The sequence below is a fragment of the Onychomys torridus genome, chromosome 23 (genome assembly GCF_903995425.1).
Source record: "Onychomys torridus chromosome 23, mOncTor1.1, whole genome shotgun sequence".
Classification (NCBI taxonomy): Eukaryota; Metazoa; Chordata; class Mammalia; order Rodentia; family Cricetidae; genus Onychomys; species Onychomys torridus.
In genome coordinates this window covers 31,310,516-31,321,353 of record NC_050465.1, presented here as the reverse complement: position 1 = coordinate 31,321,353, position 10,838 = coordinate 31,310,516, and the positions used below count along the sequence as shown (strand labels likewise).

At 41.0% G+C, this 10,838-nt stretch overlaps 1 protein-coding gene across 4 annotated transcripts in view; it reads right to left on the bottom strand.

The window, feature by feature from the left end:
* Positions 1 to 3,988, bottom strand: part of Tpp2 (tripeptidyl peptidase 2) — a 73,351-nt gene extending 69,363 nt beyond the window's left edge. For 2 of the 4 annotated variants that reach the window (XR_004943595.1, XM_036173340.1), the window contains exon 1: positions 3,735 to 3,987. Coding sequence is in view for 3 of the 4 variants with exons in the window: in XM_036173340.1 (XP_036029233.1) it covers positions 3,735 to 3,899 (165 nt within the window). In the remaining variant the exon portion in view is untranslated. Of the gene's footprint in view, positions 1 to 3,734 lie in introns of all 4 variants that reach the window. The other 2 variants (XM_036173338.1, XM_036173339.1) reach the window with 1 other exon arrangement.
* Between the last annotated feature and the right edge of the window lie 6,850 nt (positions 3,989 to 10,838).

The following is a 10,838-nucleotide window of genomic DNA, read 5'->3' as shown; positions in this document are numbered from 1 at the left end:
AGATCCGTCTGGATCTCTGTGGGTTCAAGGCCCACACTGGGAACAGAGCCAGGTGTGGTGACACACACCTTTAATCCCAGCACTTGAGATCTCATTTCTTGCTTGGGAAAGACATACCCCTTTAATCCCAGGAGTGGTAGCAGGAAGCAGAAAGGTATATAAGGCATGAAGACCAGAAACCAGAGGCTTTAAGCTTTTAGGCTTTTAGCAGCAGCTCAGCTGAGATCCATTCGGGTGAGGACTCAGAGGCTTCCAGTTTGAGGAAACAGAATCGGCTGAGAAGTTGGCCAGGTGAGGTTAGCTGTGGCTTGTTCTCTCTCTCTAATCTTTCAGAATTTACCGTAATAGCTGGCATTGGGCTTTCTATTAATAAGATGCTTTAAAGTTTTGTGTTATACAGGACAGCCAGAATTATTATACGGAGAAACCCTGTCTCAACAGAACAAAAACCAAACAAACAAAAGACTTTTATGAAGTTACTAGTATACATTTACCCTCAAACAGTTCTTTTCCAAAAGTATATTTCCCTATTATGCCTACAGGTCTTTTCAACAAAATGCTTATTACTAGCAGATTTCATCCCAAATAAATTTGATATGCTTTCTAAGAATTTTAACCAGGAAAAATGTAAGGAAAAAAAATGGATATTTACAACTTGAGAGGAGAACAAAAGAGAGAAAAACTGAAATCACTGTTAGCAGGGACTGACTAGCCTTATTCATCTCTGAAGTGACAGTAGAGTTAAATATCTGGCAAAATGCTGAATTAAATCAGTAATGTCTTAAAAGCATGAAGCAGGAGTTTTCAGTTGACTATAGAAAGCTTTTGGGTAAACTAAGCAAAGGCATATATATTAGGACCTGCAACATCTAGGTGCCTAGAAAAGATGGAAATCAAGTGTTCAAGAGAGAAGCACAGAGTGAAGGGTAGTGCTGAGGCTACACCCAAAGGTTATAATAGAATTCAAAATTTTGGAGTTTAGCAAACTGACATTTTTGAACAAAGATGTGATACTAGGTTTGCTTTTGATGGGTAGTAAGTTTGGAAAAGTGAAGAAACATGGATTGGTGGCAGTGACAATGGCTTTTGTATGTATGGCCTAGACCAAGTTTTATCTTATAATGAAACCCATCCAGGATCTCACAGTCAGTCTTCCTGTCATCCTACCTTTCTATCTTTGAAACATTCAGTTTGCAGGACTTCATTATTTAATTGAACAGTAGGCACCTACCAGGTACTCAAATGCTTGCTGAGGGAATATTTAATCATCTGTGTAATTATTACTCTCCTCAATCTGTCTGCACACGGGAGTATGCTATCATACCTGGCCCTGCCCTCTACTCTGAATACGCCAGAAGCTATGACAAAAAAGGACTTGGCCTAAGGAAGTTATTAAAGGAAGAGACAACTGGCTCCAAGTTCTCATTTTCTCCTCTAGTCCTTTACTTAGATTCCATTAGGCATCCCAAAAGGCTAGGTCAGCCTCCTCTTCTACTCTTTTCTTTTTATCTCTCTTTTCTTTCTTACCTTAATGATGTCTATACAGAGCTATAAAACAAATTCATTAGGCAAGTAAAAAAATTGAAGTCATTCATGTGCTAATTTCCTTGCTGAATTAAAAAAAAAAAAACTGGTCATGTTTAGAATCTGAGCATTAACGGCTGATGATCTTATTTTTTCATTTGGTTTCAATATTTTATTGACTGAACATTTATGTTGTATGTAAATATCAAACTTATTTTCCCTTCAGTCAATTCATAGGATAGACCGTCTATAAACTCCTCCTATTAGACATTTATTATTTATTTAAGTCTTTAAAAATAGTATTTAAAACTTTTCTTCAGCACTTTAAAGTCATATGTATTGATTTTCTCAATTGTCAAGTAATTCTACAGGGTAAAAACTGCTACTTTACAGAAACAAAATACTTTGATAAGCAGAACTGGAAATTCTACAAATGCCCACTGGTCAGTACTACTCCAAAATTGTCTGATCCTCTAATGAAAGAACCAGTGAGCCACTTACCCTATTCTCCTACACATTCTACAAAAAGTAAACACACAGCTGTGTAATGGGCAGCATTTTCACTGTGTAATAAACTCCCAATGTGGCATTGCTGTTACCACGCTTTAAGCCTTAGCAACTACTGTTAATAACAACTGTAGTCACCGGGAAGGAACTCATTACCTGAACTTCTAATCAGGGGCTCTGCCAGGCAGGACCACCAATAGATGTGCTCCGGAGAGGGGAAGAAGCAACAAACCATCTGAAGAAGGACTCCCTGGTGACCACACAGGCTTCCTTCCTATCTCTCGTGTAACACGAATTGTTAAACAGTCTTTATTAATAAAAAACCCGGAGCCAAACACTGGTGTAAAAGCTGAAAGATCAGAGCAAGCCAGCCACAAGTTCTTACCTCTGCGAAATCTTCAGTTTCAAGACAGTTCCTGTTTCCTAATGCCTTATATACCTTCTTCTGCCCTGCCATCTTACTTCCCAGGATTAAAGACGTGTGTGCTTCCCAAGCCAAGGCATGAGATTTCATGTATTGGGATTAAAGGAGTGTGCCACCACGGCTGGCTCTATTCCCAGTGTGGTCTTGAACTCACAGAGATCCAGACTGATCTCTGCCTCCCGAGTGATAGGATTATGGGTGTGTGTGCCATCACTGTCTGGCCTCTATGTCTAATCTAGTGACTGGCTCTGTCTTCTGATCCCCAGATAAGTTTTAATGGGGTGCACAATATATCACCACACTCTTGCACTAATTCCTAACGTTTATGTCAATTACCTTACTACCCATTTATGTCGATTATCAGGCAGCACAATGAAAGAACTAAAGATGGGAGGAAAATCAAGGACTAGGAATAAAGGAATTACTAAGCATTCCTCTTTTGTGAGGAATGGGTTTAGGATAATATATGTCTATGTAATCTAATGCATCTATCTGATAAACGGACACAGGACCGAAAAGGAGGTAATAGGGAAGATCTTCAACAATGGTTGTAAATCATTATTAGTGGGTTTTAGTAAAAGGCTAGTTTAGTTTAAAAACAGAATGCAATTTACTCAGAGGCATTTTTTTAACATCACTTTTCACAAAGGTCCCTGACCTAACGACTTCTAACTCACATAAAGGAAAATGAAGTCATTCGGGGAAAACACAGCTAAAAAGTATGTTCTCTTACGTTTTGAGGCGTTTAAAAAAATAATTTTCATAAGGCCTGAAAAGTTCGCCCCTAAGAAATCAATTGTATTTTATGTAAAAACCAACCCAGGAGATTTCCACCTAAACAAATACACAGTAGATAACTTAAAAATACAAAAGTATCAGAAGAAATCATTCCGGAAGCGGATCGGGTTGTCTTCTGGGAACCCCGCTTTGCTAGTCTTGCCAAAACCAATCTCTAAACCTCATCACTACCAAGTTCTGTCAGGGCTGCTGCCCCATGGGTGTCACCCCCGTCTCCCCCGTCCCCATCCCCCGCCCCGGGATAAAAACTGTAAAACCCTCGCTCAGCAAGATCCGGCGAGGACCCGAGGCGATGTGGGGCCTGGCACGCCCGGTTGTCCAGCGGGCTTCCCCAAAGCCCCGATCTCGATCAGCCACGCCGACCACGCCGCTTTTGTGTGGAGGGGGAACGGGGTCCTGCGGTCGTCCCGAGCCGTCCCACCCGTCTGAAGCTCGGTCTCGGTTCGGCCCTCCCGGCCGCCGGCCCTAGGCGCTGCCTCACCTGCATGCCGGGAGCCCCGGGATCGACCCCCGTGTCCAGGACGGCGATGAGCACCCCGCGCCCGTCATACTCCGGGTAGCGGCACAGGAAGGAGGCAGCCCCGGTCTCTTTCTTCGGCAGAAGACCGTGGAAAGGGAAGGGCTCCTCGGTCGCGGCGGTGGCCATGGACGCAAGCTGGAGGACGGACGAGGAAGAGGCAAACTGCCAGGCTGCTCGCGGACCAGTGGCTCGAGGACACCCGGCGACCGCGGGCCTGAGGTGGGGAGGGGGCGGGGCCAGGCCGCCAGTACCCAATCACTTGCAGTCAGAGATGCCCAGCCAATCCCATGCCTCTACGTAAGCTAACGGCGCCGCTACGAGGCGCCAGATAGGAGTGTTGCTCGGGCTGCAGTGCCGGGGTGGAGTTTGCGCTGGTGCTGAGGACTCCGTGTAGGAGCGAGGTTCTTAAAGGGTCTGTGCTTAGGGTGTGAAGAGACTTGGACTTGGCTTCCGAGCTGTCACCATCTGTGTGAAGCCTTGAGAGGAACAGGCCGCCCGCCTGAGGCGCGTGATCTCCGCGACGCGGATGTTGGCTTCAGTTGCTGCAGGGCCGAAGCCATGTTAAGTCAGTCTCGGAGGTCTCAGATTTAGCGGTGGAGGCTCTGTGTCCCCCAGCTTTCTGGCGGGGTGAGGTGAATGGACGAGATGGGGAGAGGCAACCGTTTGGTCAACAAGAAGAGGGTTGTCAGCTATTCTGTCGCCAGTGTTCTTGAAACGAAGCATGGGAACGAAATGGCATCATGCCCCACTCTTGGCATCCGGGATTCCTGAAAAATATCTGCCTACTCTTCTCCATCGAAGTTCCTGTTTACTCCTTCAGGCTCAACACTGTTTCGAGCCATAGTTTGCATTTTTTCCCATTAGGATGTCCAGTGACGGTAACCAACGTCTGCGTTCTGTGGTCCCTTGAGTGAACTGGCTGTGCCTCTATACCTCCCAGGGTAATCTTAATTGCCTCATTGACAGTCTTTATGAGATCTCACAGCGATGTTTCTAAATGCATAAGATGAAACCTATAGGACTATACAGGAAGGAAAGTGTTGAAATAGTTATGAAAATCCAATTTTTGTTGATAACTTCACATGTAAATAATTATGCATGTGCTTTGTTTTGCATTAAATAACATGAGCCAGCGTCAAGTCTAATAAATAAAGTCTTAAAAATAAAGTCTACCATGATTTCTAAATCAGGAAGCAAGAGTAAATGACATTTGAATATATCTAAACTGAGCAGATTAGTTTAACTGGTAACAAAGCAGCAGTGTCTAGTTGTTACCTACATTCATAATTAAAACACAGTTTCAGAGATGAAAATAATATTTCCTTATGCAGTCATGGGCCTTTTGCATTTCTGTGGACTCCAGTTTAAGAGGCGGTACATGGAATGTCTTACAGGCCATTCTTCAAACCACAGCACTCTCAGTGACTCCTCAAACTTTGCTCTAGTGTCTGCTAGAGTCCCTTCATTTTTCATTCTATAAGATTAGAAGAGTTTGCTCTTGGTGGTGAGAGAAAAGCAGCAAGGTCAATGTTATCTTTATTCCCAACCATGATTCATTACCTTTAGGAAAGAATTGGAAAGCACTTAAGTACTTGAACAGTAAAGGAAAGAGAATGGCAAACTCTCCAGAGATTTTTTTAGTATTGACCTTGCAGTTTCAGAATGAATTGATTTGCAACTTCATGTGAGCCTTGGCCCCACCACTTCATTTCACATAAAGGAAATGACTTTGAAGGCCATGAGTTACAAAACGAGTCAATGCTGAAACTACGTTCCTTTTTCCGTGGTCTGCCTGCAGTACTTTCTACCCTACTGTGTTGTGCCCACCAACCAGAGTATGAATGCCTATACAGTGAATGCTTAGAATAGAACTATTTATTATGAAAACTAATCAGCAGGATTTTTAAAAACTTAATTTCGTTTTTTGTTTTGTTTTTTGCTGTGTCTCCCAGAATTTTTTTAAAGACTAATTAAGCATCCCTTGCTACAGTTTTAAGGTGACATCTGATACCATATCAGAGACTAGGAGATTTAAAGGACATTACTGGTATACTTATTCTTTATATCACTCATTTCTATATAGCCAGTTGCATGTTAATCTTTAATGCCTAACATCCTTTATTTACAAAACACTCATATATTGAAAGTCAACCACTATGCCACTCATTTTGCAATTATATTTTCACTCTATACAGAATTTAAGCCTGATGTGATTTACATTTTTGGAGATGTGACTTCTGTTATAAATACATCACAATAAAATATCTCATAACTACATAAGATCATAAGCTGTATTAAACTATAATTTTTAAAGTATTTCTTAGGGTCAAAATGTTAATTTTCTCTTGTATTGTTATAATTACAAAGTTGGTGAAAACTATTAATAAATCTTAGGATTAAAAATGGGGAAAATGAGGGAGAAAGGAGGAAAGATAAGGCAGCTTTTACAAAGAAGTGTGGCATGAATGAGCCATGCTTCCATTAACAACAGGCTGCTTGAGTTAAGAAGGATAAGATTTCCATGCGTGTGTATAGCTCTTGTAAAACCAGAGCAGTCAGCTGCTACCTTTTAGGGAGCAAAACCGGGATACAGAAGTATTATATAACTTCCTCAAAGGTAACACGAACACCATCTGGGAGCACAAGCTACTCCCATCTTTCTGAACCACCCATGACAAGGGTCATCTTTATAACCTTTGCCTAAATTGCAAATAAGATGGATTTAATGAAATGGTGAAAATTAAATACAAAACACAACGGAGCACTATGTGCTGCTGTGTTTTCCTGATCATTCCCCAGCACTTGCTCCATGGAAGAAATCCTGGGGTATGTTTGAAAGACTAACATTTAAGTGATGTGGTCCCTGAAATACTAGGTCTGAAAAGGTAGAAGCATTTTTGGTTTTGAGGTGGAGGCCAATCTTGCCTATACAACCAGACTCTATCTCAACAAAATTTAATTTATTCTTGATTTAAATTTTTCTATGGTTTAGGATATTGGACTTTGATTTTTAAATTTTACAGTATTTCAGCTAGTTCATTTTGTATGCTTCCAAGGCTACTATACCTGTAGGTAACAAAAAGCAACATTCAGGATACATGGCACCCCCACTTAAAAAGTAGAAGACCCAGTCATGAAATAGGAGGTGCAAAGGAAAATAGATATGTCCTTCCACCATAGGCACGTTGTCAGGAAGTTAAGTTTAGAAAATGTTCCAAATGTGAAGCATATGGAAATTGTGTTAAAAACAACCTATGACTTCATACTATAGTTTGAAGACCTCTATTTTATGCAATCCTGAAGCCATTTTAACTCAATTCAAAATCTTATTGTTCATTTTCAAGCCACGGTATTGCACATTTACACATGTTTACTTCTCTTTTTTTTCTTCCTCTGGCGCAATGGCATCCCTAGATAGAGGAAGTTTTTTCTTCTTTGCGTGTTGAGTTAATTTGTGCTACTTGACAACTTGGTTATTGGACATAGAAAGGAAATAAGTAGAGGATACTTTGGGTGGGGAGAAACAATGAAAATACAGGTAAACAAAACAAGGCTTAGATGTGAGAGAAGAAAAAGGAGGATAAGTTAAACAGGTCATTAAACCAAAACATCTGTCTCCCTATGTGAGATTAAGTAACAGGCTGGATGCCCAGAAATTCCCATGGAGGACTGTTTAAAGCAGGGCTGCTGAGTCAGATGTAATGTACCTTCTCCCAATACTTGAGCCATACGAAAATGCAAGCTTAATGCATTGCAGTATTACTGCACCTTGTGGTTTACAGAACATTTTATAATCAAATTTCCTCAAATAGGTAGAGACTAAGCATTTAACACTCCCTAGCCCTACAGGCTTTGAAGTCCTCCACACTATTTGCTGCAAGGCCGTAGCTCCCTGTGGATGGCTCATCGACAATGACTGATTGCAGTAGAGATCTCAAGGAGGCTGGTTCCTGGGAGACAGGGATTTCTTTGACTCTCCAAAGTCTTTGCCAAGTGTTTCTTAGAGAGCATGACAATCTAAGATACAACCACTCAACCTTCTTTCCCTCTGGACTCAAAGTCACATGTACAGCATAGCCTGGTGTGGATGTAATTTTAGACGGCACAACACTTCACTCAGTAGAATATTGCTTGTTTGATTCTTCTGCCTTGGCATCTGTATCTTGGAGAACCAGATACAATGAAGCTACATATATTAAATATGCACATAACCCAGAACTCTATATACTGCAATGTAAATCAAAACTTCATAGCTGTATTTATCTTCCAAATCTCAGGACAACCTGGGCATTTGGCTATGGAGCCTCCAGAGATTGTTGCTACAGGCATCGAGGAGATTTATTCACTCTTTCTAGTATGCCATTCAGACATTCTCACTTCCAGTGGGCATGATGATGTAAACCCTAACAGGGAAATATGTTTTGAAAGAATCTATTAATTTAATTGTTCTCTCCTTATGCAGCAATCATTTAAAACCAAAGCTAGATAGAAAAATTATTTGATACAGGTTCTGTAATTTAAAAATGTATCACTTAAAAACCTATGGAACAAAATAGTTTATAGTAAGTTCTCCCTTGCTTTATTAATTCTTATTAGTTGACTTGCCTGGGGTTTTTCTCCGCCATAGGTCAGTTTTTGAGCCAATTCTTCCTCATCAGAACCTGTAGCTTCTCTTTGCATGAGTTCAGTCTTAAAATGAACAATGTTTTGCTGACAAAGCAGGATGAGATCATTTGTCATCATAACCTGTAGGCCATGATGACACAACTTGAGTCATGAATGTCCCTTTATCCAGTGTATCCACACTATATAGTCAACCTGCTCACTAGTTACTTGAAAGCAGTTTTAATTATCAGTGTATAATATATAGAGTTCAGTATTATATATAGATTCAGATGTCTATGAGGATCTTGGGATGGGACTATGAAATTGGTAAACTAGTATATAGGAGTTGATTTTTCTATTTTGTTAGACAATTTTCCCAAGAGAAGCCAGATAGTTTTGCAGAATGCATGGCAGGAATGACTATGCTGCATGACTTTTCTTGTGGTCTCATGAAACAATATACCCCAAATGGGGACATTCATTTCAGACTAAAGAGGAGATGCTATTTGAGTCAAGCTTGATGAATCATGAGTTTATTGGGGTTTTTGGAGACATGGATGATGGGTCACTTTGAGGAGTGTGGGTGATCTAGACAGCTGCACCACTGAAAGCCCACATTAGCATAAGCAAATGACCCATGAATGCTACAGCACTGGAGTTCACACAACTTTCAGGCAGCAATTTTCCAACACCTTTAAAGCAATTCTTTACTCCGCCATTGTTCACTGTTTTATATAAAGTTGGAAAGAGGCCTTATGAGTCTGGGCAAGTTCCTTGTGTATTTTATGAGGCTCAGAATACAACCTCCTTAAGAGGGACTTTTTAATCTGGAAGGAAAAGCTACATAAAAACCTGAAAATTAAGATTATGGTCTGGGGATAGAGTTTAGTGGTAGAATGCTGGCCTGGTATGCATGAGGTCCTGAGTTAATCCCAGGCACTGGAAAACAATCTTGTAGAAGCTATAAGTGTATTAGCAAATGTCCTATAGTGGCTATCAGGTGATATGATCTGGGTCTTTGCTAGTTTCTGGCTAAGTGCTTTATGAGTTCAAAATTTTAGTCATAAACTGATAAAATTGTACATTTTCCTCACCAGAATGTTTGTTGAGGATGCTCTGACATTTGGCTGTTCTCATGTCTCATCAAGATATAAAGCTTCAATACAGCCATCTTTCTGAGCCTTTCTGTCAGAAGACACAGGCTTTTCCTTCTTAGATGTTTTCTCCTCATCTGGAGAATAACAGATGATACTCAGGTGGACAACAATAATTTCAACATCCAGGGCCATGAGCAGACTAACCAGTGGCTCCAAGGCTCCAGAGTGGCAGCTAGGACAAATGGGTTTGAGGACGTTTGTTAAAGTTTCCCAGTCTTAGCCGGGCGGTGGTGGCGCACGTCTTTAATCCCAGCACGTTGGAGGCAGAGGCAGGCGGATCTCTGTGAGCTTGAGGTCAGCCTGGTCTAGAGAGCGAAATCCAGGAAAGGTGCAAAGCTACACAGAGAAACCCTGTCTCAAAAAAAAAAAAAAAAAAAAAAAAAGTTTCCCAGTCTTCCAGGCAGCTTTCCATGGGACTTTAAGTTCTCCATCATTTCCGATCAGACTTTAGAAAACATGCAACCTGTAGTAAGCTCTCAGTTACTAGGAATGTGAATGGAACCTGCAAAAGCATGATTGAGTTCCAAAGAACTATGAGAAACTGGAATAGTCCAACTCAGTGCCACTAGGTTGGGGAGCTGCTTCTGCAACAGCATTCTCCACATTGGTGTGGTTTATTTGGGGGCAGAGGAACAATTTTGTAATAGATGGGTCTGGAGAGATAGCACAGTATGTCAGAGGACTTGAGTTTGAATCTCCAGCACCCAAAAATAACTGGGCATTGGAGCACATGTCTGTAACACTAATGCCAGCAAGGCAGACAGGTGGATTTCTGAAGTTTGTTGGAAAGCTGATTAGTGAGAGACTCTGTTTCAGAAAACAAGGTGGAGAGCAATAAATGAGAACAATAAATAAGAATGCCTATTGCTTACTTCTGTCCTTACACACACACACACACACACACACACACACACACACACACACACACTGTGCATCAGTTTCACAGAGGTGTGTTTAGTTGCCATTTCACGTTAGGAAAATTTTTAAATGATTAATATAAGGCTAGCATTATTACTAGCAAAATAAAGCCAATGTTATAAGAATGAAAAAATATTTTGTGTGTGTTGCATAAATGGATGCCTTCAAAAGCTTTTCTATTACTTGGGCATTATGAGAGTTCTTTGGTTGAGGTAAACAAACCACAGTGGCTACAGACATGTCCCATTTTGTGGAGCCAAACTGTTCTTTCTCCTTCTTCAGACAATAGTGCTGATACTTGTTCCTGAGCTCAAAGATTCATCTCTTTCCTCTGAAGAATGGAAAAAGCTGGGTGGTGGTGGCACACACCTTTAATCTCAGCACT